Here is a 15,482-nt window from a genome sequence, read left to right on the forward strand (position 1 = left end):
TTTGGCGCCGTTGCCGGGGATTGTTCGAGTATGGACAACTGACGGTTCATCTTGTTGCTTAGATTAGGTATTTTTTTCAAAGTTCTTAAGAATGAATTCTAGTGTTTCAAGGTGATGTTCTTATCATCACCAAAGCTGATTGATCCTCATCAATTTAGCTCTTGAATGCAATGTCCTGCTGAAGCTTAGCTAGCTATGTCTAATTCCTTTAGACTAAAGCTTTAGACTAACATTGCATGATTCCTGGAATTCTCATTAAGAATTTTGATACCTTTATTTTCTTCTTCCACTTAATTTTCGAAAAATCCAAAAAATTACAAAATCATAAAAACAAAAAAATATTTCTTGTTTAAGTCTAGTGTCTCATTTTAAGTTTGGTGTCAATTGCATGTTTCTGTTCTTCTTGCATTTTTCAAATTTATGCATGTGTCTTCATTTATCTTCAAGTTGTTCTTGATGATTTCCTTGTTTTGATCTTTGAATTCTATTGACTTGAGTGTTTTGTTATTTCTTATGTGCATTCTCATTTTGTTAGTGTCAATAGTATACAAACTGCTAAGTTTGGTGTCTTGTGTAACACCCTACCACACAGGGCCTTACGCTTAAGTCGTAAAGTAGAGGTGGCATGGTATTACGACTTCTAAAAGAAAATGATATGTACATAGATATAGTCGAATGAAGTCATATCTAGGAGCCTTGAAGAACAAGCTAAAGAAAATCGATAAACAGAAAATCGTGACACACTCGCATGGATATTCGTAAAATAGACAGGTAAAATCGAAAGATAACTGAACACATATATATACATATCAGAGTTCCAACACTCAGGTAGCAAGCTCCAGACTCGACCTGCGAAGCTAAGGCCGACCAGAGTATATAATTATGTTTATATACAACCCAAAATAAAAGTCAAACCACAAAATAAACCCCTGTATCTCCAAGTCGACCTCTAGGAGGGACAAAACACAAAATATACATGCGGAGATTCTATAAACATATATACATAGCCTAAAACAAAATATGACAGTCCAAAAGACAGTTCTTCGCTCGTAAGGAGGATACCCAAATGCTCAACGAGGTGTCTCTCGACCTGCATCTGAAAAACAACAACATAGTATGGGATGAGAACCGGAGGTTCTCAGTATGGTAAAGGTGCCCGCATAGTTAATATAAAAGGTCTCGGGAAAGCCAGAGGCATTCCTAGAACTTCGACACTCAGATTTCAGCTTAAGAATTCAACTAAACCGGAAATTAGGTAAGTTGTCTAAGGTATTCTAATTCTGAATCTAACTTTAACCTAATAATTCACGTTCTGTCTCCTCTAATCCTCCGAATCATTGGTGGAACAATCCTCTCTCCTCACACCTTCGCCAAGAAGGATTTCTCAGAAAACATACACATATAGTTCAAGCAAGAAAAGCACAGGTAGAGAAGCATTTACAGCAAGTAGAGCAAGTAGCGGATAAGCAGAATTAAACAGTTAAGCAAACCAAAACAATGCACACTCAAGCAAACAAACAAATGCATATGATGTATGCCTGTCCTATGGCTGATGAGTCTCATCTGTCGGTTATACAGCCAACCCGACAAGTCCTGGTAGTTAACCATTGGACAGTCCCTCTGTGCGCGCATCCCCAAGCTCAATAATATTCCATGGAGTCAAACTCCAAGCTCAAATATAATATTCCATGGAGTCACACTCCAAGCTCAATAACATAGTATTCCATGGAGTTAAACTCCAAGCTCAATAATATTCAATATTCATATTTACATGCATGCCCATGGGGGAATCCGGGGTGTTAAAGTGCCCGGTCACATCTTGCGACAGAGGGTCAATAAATAGTCTCAATTACACAAGCCACATAATAATCTCTTTCTTTTTAAAATACCACCTCAAATCGAACTCCAATTCTTAAAGAAATTTTGGCAGTATCTCCTCTAAGGCTCGAATTTCTGCCACCCTTCAAGGGTCCCAACTATCAAATCAAACGCCTCTCAATCCTTCAAATCATTTCCAGTAACAAATTATTTCATAATCAAACAAATACCAATATTAAATCTTTTTCCAAACCGACTAACTTCAACAGCAAATTATTGACAACAGCTAAACCTCACATTTTATACCATATACACAAACCATCAATTATTCACTCAGTTCATTCCTATCTTAAGGTCTTCTAGCCTAAGTTTTCACGTGACATTAAATATTAACTACGAGAAACCAAAACCATACCTTCGTACGGAATCAAAATATTCAAAGCTTCGGAGAAGCTTTTTGACTGAGCTATCGAAGAAGAAAATGTCCAGAATCGTCTATGCCTCCTAAAATTCCCGTTGGCCAAACCCAAAGAAAAGATGAGCTATGTCACTGTCAACTTCCACTAATCAAAAATGGTGCCAACGTGTAGAAGAAGAGGTTACGAATACTCTTACCGGATTAGATTTTTGATTGGAGTTACGGATTGCAAGAAATCGAAGCCGGAAATTCGAAGGAATTTACGTTCTTTCCTTTTTTTTTTTTCTTCGTTACGCTATTCTCTCTCTCTCCTTTTTTTTTTTCCTTACGGTATTCATATATATATATATATATATATATATATGATTTAAGAAAGCAAGCCGCCTTAGGCTTTCTTTATTATATATACATAAGGATAATGATAAACCTTAGTAAATATATATATAATGATTGAAGTACATTATATGCATAGTCTTTAGTGGATAGTAATAATCATATATATATATATATATATATATATATATATAAATGAAAGCATAGACTAGATAATCAATAGTAGGCAAATCAAATAGTTATAATATTACTAACGTAATAATAATAAAGATAATAATAATAATAATAATAATAATAATAATAATAATAATAATAATAATAATGATAATGCTAATATAATTATAATAATAATTTTATATATATAGAGTTAATAATATATGAGTTACTAATCTAAATGATATTAATAATTTAAAGGTGAAAGATATTTGATGAAGTATTAGTAAAACTAAGCACAACAAAAATACCGATATTTACTTATATTGGCAGATATCGAACTTGATAATAATATTATTAACTAAACTCTATTTCTAAATTAAAATATCAATTACTCAAATTAAGATATACATATAAGTTTCATTTCTTATAAATGACTAGAATTATAATTTTAATTATGTAAAATATTTTATCATAAAATATATATAATATGAATTTGATTGAATTCAAATAATTATAAAATTAGTTCAATTACTGATAATAAAATAATTTCTAAAAATAGAAAATTCTAATTTATGAAATAAATTATAACTTATTTATATTTCTATTTTTAAAACTGAAAGTCACTACATTCTACCCTCCTTACAAAAATTTTCGCCCTCGAAAATTGATATAAGATGGAAGAGATTCATACTAACTCCCCTTTTTAAACATGTCAAAGAAAAATAGAAAGATTTGACATGTTTAGTTTGCAAATTCAGGATATTCTTATGGCTTAAAAGTCTACGCAAAGCGGAAGATACAAGATAGACTCGATGCAGAAAGGTTATAAGGCAGGTTGGTATTAGAACGACGGGTTTATCGCTTCTAATACTCGCTTCATCTAGCTCTTAAGTTTTGCCAATTCTATTGGTGTCACCTTACGTAATACAATCGAAACTGGTTCAGCCTCTGACACTGAATTTATCACAACTTACTCTTTCTCTTGACACCTAACAGATTATCAATTATGGGTTCAATCTATGTCATGTCTCTTCCTCATAACTTACCATCTCTGGGTTTCAGGTAATTGTCCCGCACAGCTCTCAACATTTCCGGTCCCATATGTATAACTTAAGTTGTATATTCATAATAGTTTGACGCACTACTGCTGCGCCACTCTTATTATTATCCTCCAAGAATTTAGTCACTTTTCTAGGCTGACCACTATCGTTTTGTCTCACCATTCGGAGGTCTTTAGTCGATCGCTCAGTTGAAAATCACAAGGCTCACAACTCGGTAATGTACTACAATGAATGCTACGTGTTATTTACTATGCAAGGCGGTCGGAAATTTCGATTATCGGTTCGTGATTACCTCTAATCGAAGTATCTGCGCTTCCAGCACCATCCGCTGTCATAGTGAACATGCGTCCCTGATGTTGTGCCTTTCCAGCTTCTTGATTCTTCTTCTTTTCTGGACAATTCCAAGACAAATGCCCAGCTTCACCACAGTAAAAGCATACACCTAAACCAGCCCTGCACGGAGTATTCGGGTGGTACTTTCCACACCTCCTACAAGTTAAATCATTCGATGGGGTCTGAGCTTGCTTTCCTTTGCCTCTTCCCTGGCTGTTATTATTACTGAATCTCTGGAAGTTATTCTGGCCCAAATATGGTTGTGGGGTGTAACCGCCTCGCTTAAAATCTTGTCCTCTAGGGGCGAAGTTCCTTCCCTGATCTCTCCTAACAAAAATTCGCTGATCACTCTTATCTGTTGTCGCCTTTCTCAGACAATCCTCAGCAACTCTACTTTTGTTTACCAGTTCCGAAAACACTCTGATCTCCATTGGTGCAACGAAGCTCAGAATATCACTTCGAAGACCTCCTTCATACTTAATACATTTCCACTCAGCAAAATCTTCAGGCGCACCTTGACAGATACGAGAAAAGCGACATAACTCCTCAAACCTACTAGTATACTCAGTAACAGTCATTTGTCCCTGCTTTAACTGCATCAGTTCAAGTTCCTTGGCATTTCTGACTGAATTAGGAAAGTATTTCTTATAGAACTCTGTTCGGAAAACCTCCCAAGGAACCACAGTGCCATCTGGCTGCAGGATACGTCGTGTCCCCTGCCACCAATACTGAGCCTCACCCTGCAACTGATAAGTTCCAAACTCAACCCATTGCTCCTCAGGAACCTGCTGAGCCTGCAGTGCCCGTTCCATAGCCTGAATCCAATTGTCTGCATCAGTGGGATTTGAGGTTCCCCTGAAGGTCGGAGGGTGAACTTTCAGAAATGTAGCAAGTGTCATGGGACCGTCCTCATCATTATTGTTTCTGTGATTATCCTGGTTTATCTGATTACCCAGTGCCTCGGCTGTCGCCTGCATAGCCGCAGCCATATTTCCCAGGGCAGCCATGAAGTCTACTGGATCATTTCCTGCCGGGCCAGGAGTAACGGTGCCTATCCTACCTCTACCTCGCCCGCGACCGCGTCCATGAGTCGACATCTGGTCCCTTCACACACCAAACAAGTGATATTAAGTTGATTAGTCTCAATATCGCAAGTCTAATGCCTCAAGTTCCAAATGCATGCTCATGAACGTTTATGCCACATATATCAATCAGATATCCTAATAGCACATACACACACCCAGAGTATGCCCAGAAGCATAATCAGTCCATCCCTCAGGCTCTACAGGAACAAACTGCTCTGATACCATAATGTAACACCCTACCACACAGGGCCTTACGCTTAAGTCGTAAAGTAGAGGTGGCATGGTATTACGACTTCTAAAAGAAAATGATATGTACATAGATATAGTCGAATGAAGTCATATCTAGGAGCCTTGAAGAACAAGCTAAAGAAAATCGATAAACAGAAAATCGTGACACACTCGCATGGATATTCGTAAAATGGACAGGTAAAATCGAAAGATAACTGAACACATATATATACATATCAGAGTTCCAACACTCAGGTAGCAAGCTCCAGACTCGACCTGCGAAGCTAAGGCCGACCAGAGTATATAATTATGTTTATATACAACCCAAAATAAAAGTCAAACCACAAAATAAACCCCTGTATCTCCAAGTCGACCTCTAGGAGGGACAAAACACAAAATATACATGCGGAGATTCTATAAACATATATACATAGCCTAAAACAAAATATGACAGTCCAAAAGACAGTTCTTCGCTCGTAAGGAGGATACCCAAATGCTCAACGAGGTGTCTCTCGACCTGCATCTGAAAAACAACAACATAGTATGGGATGAGAACCGGAGGTTCTCAGTATGGTAAAGGTGCCCGCATAGTTAATATAAAAGGTCTCGGGAAAGCCAGAGGCATTCCTAGAACTTCGACACTCAGATTTCAGCTTAAGAATTCAACTAAACCGGAAATTAGGTAAGTGTCTAAGGTATTCTAATTCTGAATCTAACTTTAACCTAATAATTCACGTTCTGTCTCCTCTAATCCTCCGAATCATTGGTGGAACAATCCTCTCTCCTCACACCTTCGCCAAGAAGGATTTCTCAGAAAACATACACATATAGTTCAAGCAAGAAAAGCACAGGTAGAGAAGCATTTACAGCAAGTAGAGCAAGTAGCGGATAAGCAGAATTAAACAGTTAAGCAAACCAAAACAATGCACACTCAAGCAAACAAACAAATGCATATGATGTATGCCTGTCCTATGGCTGATGAGTCTCATCTGTCGGTTATACAGCCAACCCGACAAGTCCTGGTAGTTAACCATTGGACAGTCCCTCTGTGCGCGCATCCCCAAGCTCAATAATATTCCATGGAGTCAAACTCCAAGCTCAAATATAATATTCCATGGAGTCACACTCCAAGCTCAATAACATAGTATTCCATGGAGTTAAACTCCAAGCTCAATAATATTCAATATTCATATTTACATGCATGCCCATGGGGGAATCCGGGGTGTTAAAGTGCCCGGTCACATCTTGCGACAGAGGGTCAATAAATAGTCTCAATTACACAAGCCACATAATAATCTCTTTCTTTTTAAAATACCACCTCAAATCGAACTCCAATTCTTAAAGAAATTTTGGCAGTATCTCCTCTAAGGCTCGAATTTCTGCCACCCTTCAAGGGTCCCAACTATCAAATCAAACGCCTCTCAATCCTTCAAATCATTTCCAGTAACAAATTATTTCATAATCAAACAAATACCAATATTAAATCTTTTTCCAAACCGACTAACTTCAACAGCAAATTATTGACAACAGCTAAACCTCACATTTTATACCATATACACAAACCATCAATTATTCACTCAGTTCATTCCTATCTTAAGGTCTTCTAGCCTAAGTTTTCACGTGACATTAAATATTAACTACGAGAAACCAAAACCATACCTTCGTACGGAATCAAAATATTCAAAGCTTCGGAGAAGCTTTTTGACTGAGCTATCGAAGAAGAAAATGTCCAGAATCGTCTATGCCTCCTAAAATTCCCGTTGGCCAAACCCAAAGAAAAGATGAACTATGTCACTGTCAACTTCCACTAATCAAAAATGGTGCCAACGTGTAGAAGAAGAGGTTACGAATACTCTTACCGGATTAGATTTTTGATTGGAGTTACGGATTGCAAGAAATCGAAGCCGGAAGTTCGAAGGAATTTACGTTCTTTCCTTTTTTTTTTTTTTCTTCGTTACGCTATTCTCTCTCTCTCCTTTTTTTTTTCCTTACGGTATTCATATATATATATATATATGATTTAAGAAAGCAAGCCGCCTTAGGCTTTCTTTATTATATATACATAAGGATAATGATAAACCTTAGTAAATATATATATAATGATTGAAGTACATTATATGCATAGTCTTTAGTGGATAGTAATAATCATATATATATATATAAATGAAAGCATAGACTAGATAATCAATAGTAGGCAAATCAAATAGTTATAATATTACTAACGTAATAATAATAAAGATAATAATAATAATAATAATAATAATAATAATAATAATAATAATAATAATAATAATAATAATAATGATAATGCTAATATAATTATAATAATAATTTTATATATATAGAGTTAATAATATATGAGTTACTAATCTAAATGATATTAATAATTTAAAGGTGAAAGATATTTGATGAAGTATTAGCAAAACTAAGCACAACAAAAATACCGATATTTACTTATATTGGCAGATATCGAACTTGATAATAATATTATTAACTAAACTCTATTTCTAAATTAAAATATCAATTACTCAAATTAAGATATACATATAAGTTTCATTTCTTATAAATGACTAGAATTATAATTTTAATTATGTAAAATATTTTATCATAAAATATATATATAAATTGATTGAAATAATTATAAAATTAGTTCAATTACTGATAATAAAATAATTTCTAAAAATAGAAAATTCTAATTTATGAAATAAATTATAACTTATTTATATTTCTATTTTTAAAACTGAAAGTCACTACATCTTGCATGCATTGTTATTTGATTTTAGTTGCATTTTGATTATTCCTCATTATTAAAAATCCAAAAAATATTTTTAATTTGTGTCTTTTCAAGTCAATAATACAGAGAATTGAAGATTCAGAACATACTGCAGAGGAATTATACAGAAAAAGCTGGGCGTTCAAAACGCCCAGTGAAGAAGGCAGACTGGCGTTTAAACGTCAGCCAGAGTGCCTGGCTGGGCGTTTAACGCCCAAAAGGGTAGAAGTTTGGGCGTTAAACGCCAGAATGTGCACCATTCCGGGCGTTTAACGCCAGGATGGCACAAGAGGGAAGATTTTGTTTTCAAAATCAATTTTTTTTCAAGTTTTCAAAGTTTTTCAAAATCAAATCTTTTTCAAATCAAATCTTTTCAATCAAATGTTTTCAAAATCAATTTCTTTCCTTTTTCAAAGATACTTACTAACAATTAATGATTTGATTGAACATCTCAAATATGTTGCCTTTTCTGTTGAGAAAGGTTTAATGTTTGAATCATATCTTTTCTTGTTAGGCAAGTCATTAATTTTTAAAATCAAATCTTTTTAAAATTGTTTTCAAATCATATCTTCTCAATCACATCTTTTTAAAACCATAACTTTTCAATCATATCTTTTTAATCACATCTTTTAAAAACCAATCATATCTTCTCAACCACATCTTTTTCAAAATAGTTTTCAATCAAATCTTTTTAATTTCTAATTTCAAAATCTTTTTTAAAAATCACTTTACTTCTTTCCCACTTTTGTTTTCGAAAATCAATTAGTGTTTTTCAAAATGTTTTCAAAATCTTTTACTTAATTTTCGAAAATTACTTCCCTTCTTCTCACATCCTTCTATTTATGAACTAACTCTATTCCTTAATGCAAAATTCGAACTCCATCTTCTTTGATAAGTTCGAATTTTCTACTTCTGTTTTCTACTTTTCTTTTCCTCTGACACCTCAAGGAATCTCTATACTGTGACATAGAGGATTCCATATTTTCTTGTTCTCTTCTCTTTCATATGAGCAGGAACAAAGATAAAGGCATTCTTGTTGAAGCTGACCCTGAACCTGAAAGGACCTTGAAGCGAAAGCTAAGAGAAGCTAAGGCACAACTCTCTGTAAAGGACCTAACCGAATTCTTCAAAGAAGAAGAAGACATGGCAGCCGAAAACAACAACAATGCCAACAATGCAAGAAAGGTGCTGGGTGACTTTACTGCACCTACTCCCGACTTCTATGGGAGAAGCATCTCTATCCCTGCCATTGGAGCAAACAACTTTGAGCTTAAGCCTCAATTAGTTTCTCTAATGCAACAGAATTGCAAGTTCCATGGACTTCCATTGGAAGATCCTCATCAGTTCTTAGCTGAATTCTTGCAAATCTGTGACACAGTCAAGACTAATGGGGTTGACCCTGAGGTCTACAGACTGATGCTATTCCCTTTTGCTGTAAGAGACAGAGCTAGGACATGGTTGGACTCACAACCTAAAGAAAGCCTGGACTCTTGGGAAAAGCTAGTCAATGCCTTCTTGGCAAAGTTCTTTCCACCTCAAAAAAAAAATTGAGTAAGCTTAGAGTGGAAGTCCAAACCTTCAGACAGAAGGATGGAGAATCCCTCTATGAAGCTTGGGAAAGATACAAACAATTAATCAGAAAGTGTCCTTCTGACATGCTTTCTGAATGGAGCATCATAGGTATTTTCTATGATGGTCTCTCTGAACTATCCAAGATGTCTTTGGATAGCTCTGCTGGAGGATCTCTTCATCTGAAGAAGACGCCTACAGAAGCTCAAGAACTCATTGAAATGGTTGTAAATAACCAATTCATGTACACCTCTGAAAGGAATCCTGTGAACAATGGGACAAGTCAGAAGAAAGGAGTTCTTGAGATTGATGCTCTGAATGCCATTTTGGCTCAGAATAAGATATTGACTCAACAAGTCAGTTTGATTTCTTAAAGTCTGTCTAGAATGCAAAATGCACCAAGCAGTACTAAGGATGCTTCATCTGAAGAAGAAGCTTATGATCCTGAGAACCCTTCAATGGAAGAGGTGAATTACCTAGGAGAATCCTATGGAAACACCTATAATTCTTCATGGAGAAATCACCCAAATTTCTCATGGAAGAATCAAGAGAGACCTCAACAAGGTTTCAACAACAACAATGGTGGAAGAAACAGGTTTAGCAATGGCAAGCCTTTTCCATCATCTTCTCAGCAACAGACAGAGAATTCTAAGCAGAACCCCTCTGACTTAGCAACCATGGTCTCTGATCTAATCAAAACCACTCAAAGTTTCATGACTGAAACAAGATCCTCCATTAGGAATTTGGAGGCACAAGTGGGACAGCTGAGCAAGAAAGTTACTGAACTCCCTCCTAATACTCTCCCAAGTAATACAGAAGAAAATCCAAAAGGAGAGTGCAAAGCCATAACCATGGCCGAATTTAGAGAGGAGGGAGAGGAAGTGAACGCCACTGAGGAAGACCTCAATGGGTGTGCACTGGCCTCCAATGAGTTCCCTAATGAGGAACCATGGGAATCTGAGGCTCAAAATGAGACCATAGAGATTCCATTGGACTTCTGCCTTTCATGAGCTCTGATGAGTATTCTTCCTCTGAAGAGGATGAGTATGTCACTGAAGAGCAAGTTGCTAAATACCTTGGAGCAATCATGAAGCTAAATGACAAGTTATTTGGAAATGAGACTTGGGAGGATGAACCTCCTTTGCTCACCAAAGAACTGGATGACTTGTCTAGGCAGAAATTACCTCAAAAGAGACAAGATCCTGGGAAGTTTTCAGTACCTTGTACCATAGGCACCATGATCTTCAAGAAGGCTCTGTGTGACTTAGGGTCAAGTGTAAACCTCATGCCTCTATCTGTAATGGAGAAGCTAAGGATCTTTGAGGTACAAGCTGCAAGAATCTCACTAGAGATGGCAGACAACTCAAGAAAACAAGCTCATGGACTTGTAGAGGATGTTTTGGTAAAGATTGAGGACCATTACATCCCTACTGATTTCATAATCCTAGAGACTGGGAAGTGCATGGATGAATCCATCATCCTTGGCAGACCCTTCCTAGCCACAGCAAAGGCTGTGATTGATGTTGATGGAGGTGAACTGATCATTCAAGTGAATGAAGAATCCTTTGTGTTTAAGGCTCAAGGATATCCCTCTGTCACCATGGAGAAGAAGCATGAAGAGCTTCTCTCAAATCAGAGACAAACAGAGCCCCCACAGTCAAACTTTAAGTTTGGTGTTGGGAGGCCACAACCAAACTCTAAGTTTGGTGTTGAACCCCCACATTCAAACTCTAAGTTTGGTGTTGGGAGGTTCCAACATTGCTTTGAGTATCTGTGAGGCTCCATGAGAGCCCTCTGTCAAGCTACTGACATTAAAGAAGCGCTTGTTGGGAGGCAACCCAATGTTATATTTTATCTATTTTGTTTTGTCATTTTATGTTTTTTGTAGGTTGATGATCATAAGAAGTCACAAAAACAATTGAAAAAGCAAAAACAGAATGAAAAACAGAAAGAAAAACAGCACACCCTGGAGGAAGAACCCACTGGCGTTTAAACGCCAGTGAGGCTAGCAGTTGGGCGTTTAACGCCCAGTCTGGCACCATTCTGGGCATTTAACGCCAGAAAGGGGCACCAGACTGGCGTTAAACGCCAGAAAAGGGCAAGAACCTGGCGTTAAACGCCAGGAATGGGCATCAGCCCGGCGTTTAATGCCATAAATGGCTCAAAACGTGATTTTGAATGCCATTTGGTGCAGGGATGACTTTTCCTTGACACCTCAGGATCTGTGGACCCCACAGGATCCCCACCAACCCACCACTCTCTCTCTTCTTCTTCACCCATTCACCAATCACCTCAATACCTCTTCCTACTATCATCTTCACTCCTTCATTTTCACACACACTAAACACTACTTCTTTCCCTTTTGGCCGAACCACAAAGCCATCTCCCTCTCCTCCATTCCTCTTCTTCTACTCTCTTCTTTCTTCTTTTGCTCGAGGACGAGCAAACCTTTTAAGTTTGGTGTGGTAAAAGCATTGCTTTTTGTTTTTCCATAACCATTTATGGCATCCAAAGCCGGTTCAACTGAGAAGGCATGACCTCAAGCCCATCACTAAGAAAAGGATGGAGCAAACAAGAGACCCCTCTCATCAAGAGATCCCTGAGATGCCTCAAGGGATGCACTTTCCTCCACAAGACTATTGGGAGCAACTAAACACCTCCCAAGGAGAATTGAGTTCCAACATGGGACAACTAAGGGTGGAGCACCAAGAATACTCCATTCTCCTCCATGAAATTAGAGAAGATCAAAGAATCATGAGAGAGGAGCAACAAAGACAAGGAAGAGACATTGAGGAGCTCAAGCACTCCATAAGACCTTCAAGAGGAAGAACAAGCCGCCATCACTAAGGTGGACCCGTTCTTTAATCTCCTTGTTCTTTGCTTTTTTGTTTTTCGAAAATTATGCTTTATGTTTATCCATGTTTGTGTCTTATGATCATTAGTGTCTTAGTGTCTATGCCTTAAAGCTATGAATATGAATCCATCACCTTTCTTAAATGAAAACTGTTTTTAATCACAAAAGAACAAGAAGTACAGGATTTCAAATTCATCTTTAAAACTAGCTTAATTAGTTTGATGTGGTGGCAACACTTTTGTTCTCTGAATGTATGCTTGAACAGTGCATATGTCTTTTGAATTTGTTATTCATGAATGTTAAAAATTGTTGGCTCTTGAAAGAATGATGAAAAAGGAGACATGTTACTGGGGATCTGAAAAATCATAAAAATGATTCTTGAAGCAAGAAAAAGCAGTGAATGCAAAAAAAAAAAAAACGAAAAAAAGGAGAAAAAGAAAGAAAAAGAAAGAAATAAAGTTGTGATCCAAGGCAATAAGAGTGTGCTTAAGAACCCTGGACACCTCTAATTGGGGACTTTAGCAAATCTGAGTCACAATCTGAAAAGGTTCACCCAATTATGTGTCTGTGGCATGTATGTATCCGGTGGTAATACTGGAAGACAGAGTGCTTTGGGCCACGGCCAAGACTCATAAAGTAGCTGTGTTCAAGAATCATCATACTTAACTAGGAGAATCAATAACACTATCTGGATTCTGAGTTCCTAAAGAAGCCAATCATTCTGAATTTCAAAGGATAGAGTGAGATGCCAAAACTGTTCGGAGGCAAAAAGCTACTAGTCCCGCTCATCTAATTTGGAGCTAAGTTTCATTGATAATTTGGAGTCTATAGTATATTCTCTTCTTTTTATCTTATTTGATTTTCAGTTGCTTGGGGACAAGCAACAATTTAAGTTTGGTGTTGTGATGAGCGGATAATTTATACGCTTTTTGGCATTGTTTTTAGTATATTTTTGGTAGTTTGAGTTGAGTTTTTAGTATATTTCTATTAGTTTTTAGTTAAAATTCACTTTTCTGGACTTTACTATGAGTTTGTGTGTTTTTCTGTGATTTCAGGTATTTTCTGGCTGAAATTGAGGGATCTGAGCAAAAATCTGATTCAGAGACTGAAAAGGACTGCAGATGCTGTTGGATTCTGACCTCCCTGCACTCGAAGTGGATTTTCTGGAGCTACAGAAGCCCAATTGGCGCGCTCTCAACGACGTTGGAAATTAGACATCCTGGGCTTTCCAGCAATATATGATAGTTCATACTTTGCCCAAGATTTGATGGCCCAAACCGGCGTTCAAAGTCACCCTTAGGAATTCCAGCGTTAAACGCCGGAACTGGCACCTAAATGGGAGTTAAACGCCCAAACTGGCATAAAAGCTGGCGTTTAACTCCAAGAAGAGTCTCTACACGAAAATGCTTCATTGCTCAGCCCAAGCACACACCAAGTGGGCCCGGAAGTGGATTTTTATGTCATTTACTCATCTTTGTACACCTTAGGCTACTAGTTTTCTATAAGTAGGACCTTTTACTATTGTATTTTCATCTTGGTTCTTCTGGTTCCCTCTCTGGGGCCGAAACCAATGATAACTTTTGTTCTTATGTATTTTCAACGGTGGAGTTTCTACACACCAGAGATTAAGGTGTGGAGCTCTGCTGTACCTCGAGTATTAATGCAATTACTATGTTCTTCTATTCAATTCCGCTTGTTCTTTGTCCAAGATATCACTTGTTCTTCAACTTGATGAATGTGATGATCCGTGACACTCATTATCATTCTCACTTATGAACAAGGTGACTGACAACCACTCTTGTTCTACAAGCATACGAGGCTCTAGTGAATATCTCTTGGATTCTTTAACCGGAATCTTCGTGGTATAGGCGAGAACTGATGGCGGCATTCAAGAGAATCCGGAAGGTCTAACCTTGTCTGTGGTATTCTGAGTAGGATTCAATGATTGAATGACTGTGACGTGCTTCAAACTCCTAGCAGGCGGGGCGTTAGTGACAGACGCAAAAGAATCGATGGATTTTATTCCGGCCTGACCGAGAACCGACAGCTGATTAGCCATATGCTGTGACAGAGCATAGGAACATTTTCACTGAGAGGATGGGAGGTAGCCACTGACAACGGTGAAACCCTTGCATAAGCTTGCCATGGAAAGGAGTAAGAAGGATTGGATGAAGACTGTAGGAAAGCAGAGAGACGGAAGGGAAGGCATCTTCATACGCTTATCTGAAGCTCTCACCAATGATATACATAAGTATCTCTATCTTTATCTCTATGCTTTATTCATTTATCACTATACCCATTTGAGTCTGCCTGACTGAGATTTACAAGGTGACCATAGCTTGCTTCATACCAACAATCTCCGTGGGATCGACCCTTACTCACGTAAGGTATTACTTGGACGACCCAGTGCACTTGCTGGTTAGTTGTGCGAAGTTGTGTTTATGCCATGGTATTGAACACCAAGTTTTTGGATTCATTACCGGGGATTATTTGAGCTGTGAAAAGTATTGATCACAATTTCGTGCACCAACCAGCCCTAGTCTTTGGCAATCCTGACACAAAGTCCATTGCAATACTTTCCCACTTCCATTGTGGAATCTCTAAAGGTTGCAACATCCTGGAAGGTCTTTGATGTTTAATCTTTACCTTTTGACAAGTTAAGCACTTTGAAACATATTCCACCACATCATTCTTCATACCCGGCCACCAAAACATCGCCTTTAAATCATGGTACATCTTAGTACTCCCCGGGTGAATGGAGAATCCGCTTTTGTGTGCCTCCTTTAAGATATCTTGCCTCAAAGTGCCAACATCCGGCACAATGATCCTACCCTTGAACCTTCATAACCCATCT

The 15,482-nt window shown here is 37.5% G+C and overlaps 1 protein-coding gene and 1 non-coding gene across 2 annotated transcripts; both read right to left on the reverse strand.

The window, feature by feature from the left end:
- Positions 1–4,034: 4,034 nt before the first annotated feature.
- On the reverse strand, positions 4,035–5,216 carry LOC130975828 (uncharacterized). Its single transcript, XM_057900559.1, has one exon. The coding sequence runs from the start codon at positions 5,214–5,216 to the stop codon at positions 4,035–4,037; it is 1,182 nt and encodes a 393-aa protein (XP_057756542.1).
- Positions 5,217–9,758: 4,542 nt separating this feature from the next.
- On the reverse strand, positions 9,759–9,866 carry LOC130977465 (small nucleolar RNA R71). Its single transcript, XR_009085154.1, has one exon. It is a non-coding gene; the product is annotated as a small nucleolar RNA R71 (small nucleolar RNA).
- Positions 9,867–15,482: the final 5,616 nt, after the last annotated feature.

The sequence above is a fragment of the Arachis stenosperma genome, chromosome 4, assembly GCF_014773155.1.
Source record: "Arachis stenosperma cultivar V10309 chromosome 4, arast.V10309.gnm1.PFL2, whole genome shotgun sequence".
Lineage (NCBI taxonomy): Eukaryota > Viridiplantae > Streptophyta > Magnoliopsida > Fabales > Fabaceae > Arachis > Arachis stenosperma.